Source organism: Entamoeba dispar, genomic scaffold (genome assembly GCF_000209125.1).
Source record: "Entamoeba dispar SAW760 scf_1105229458703 genomic scaffold, whole genome shotgun sequence".
NCBI classification, from domain to species: Eukaryota; Evosea; order Mastigamoebida; family Endamoebidae; genus Entamoeba; species Entamoeba dispar.
In genome coordinates this window covers 1-1,187 of record NW_001853325.1, presented here as the reverse complement: position 1 = coordinate 1,187, position 1,187 = coordinate 1, and the positions used below count along the sequence as shown (strand labels likewise).

Here is a 1,187-nt window from a genome sequence, read left to right as displayed (position 1 = left end):
ATTGAAGGAAAAAAGAAAAAAGAAATGGGAATGAATGGAAAGATGGTATGAAAGAGTTTGAACAAGGAAGTCCATTAGAAACTTTTTATTCTAAAGAAATAGAATCTAGTCAGAATGACTGGGAACTTGCAGGACATCTTGCAAACTATTGTGTCCCTTATCTCAAACAAGAGTTGATTAAAACTATAGAAGAAGAAATTATTGAAAATAAAGGTGGAGAAAAATGGGAGGAAATGAAAACAACAATTTCACAAATGAAAATGAGTGAAAAAGTTGATATTTGTCAGGCAATTTATAGCAGGATTGAAGGGATGATGGGATTAGAAGATAAGAGATGGCTTAATTCAAAACAAAGAATGGTTGTTAATGAGGGAATTAATGGGTATGTCATTGGAATGATGTGTTCAAAAATAAAAGAAAATCAACTTATCAGTGAACAAGATATCATATCATTAAGCAAAGTAGTAGGAATGAAAGAGATTGAAACTCTCATTTCCATCTTAATTCGAAAAAGAAGTACAACAATTAATATCAGTAAGTTAATTGAATCAACTATGTTAATGGAAAATAATATTGGAAAGAGATTAAGACAACTAGCTATTGAATGGTTAAACTCAGAGAAAAGATGGGATGATATTGAAAATTTTATTTATCTTGGGAATGATTTAATCTCCTCAATCAATAAGACTAAAACTAGAAATGATACTCTTCCAAAACCACCAACAAATTTAGATGAATATCATCGTCATATCACTGATCGTATTGAAGAAATAAAAAGTATACGTAGTAGTGTTATTGGAAATATTAATTGGGAAGAGGTAGGTGATGATAAGATAAAAGAGATATGGGAGAATGATATGAATGGAATTAAAGAACTTATCAAAGAACCATATGATGGAATTGAAGTGTTTGTAGAAAAGAATATTGTCAATGTTGATGACCCAACAATAGTAATGATGTGTCTTTGGATAATGATGCTCAAACAGAAAAATATTGGTTCTTCCAATATTCGAAAAATTGAAGAAAATGAAGTGAACAATTCTCATAATGGTATTAAGTGGGATCAAATTAATGAATTTAGTATAATTCTTGACCATCTAATAACTGTTGGATCCTTTACAATTAAATGTACAACATTAGAAGGAATTGAACAAATGTTTAATTGGACAAATATGACAAGCACAAAA

General features: G+C 29.4%; 1 protein-coding gene across 1 annotated transcript; it reads left to right on the top strand.

Moving 5' to 3' along the window:
- Positions 1-47: 47 nt before the first annotated feature.
- EDI_165080 (uncharacterized protein) lies at positions 48-1,187 on the top strand (the record flags this gene model as incomplete). Its single annotated transcript, XM_001734881.1, has 1 exon — positions 48-1,187. A coding segment is annotated over one exon (1,140 nt), but the record flags the coding sequence as incomplete, so codon positions are not given.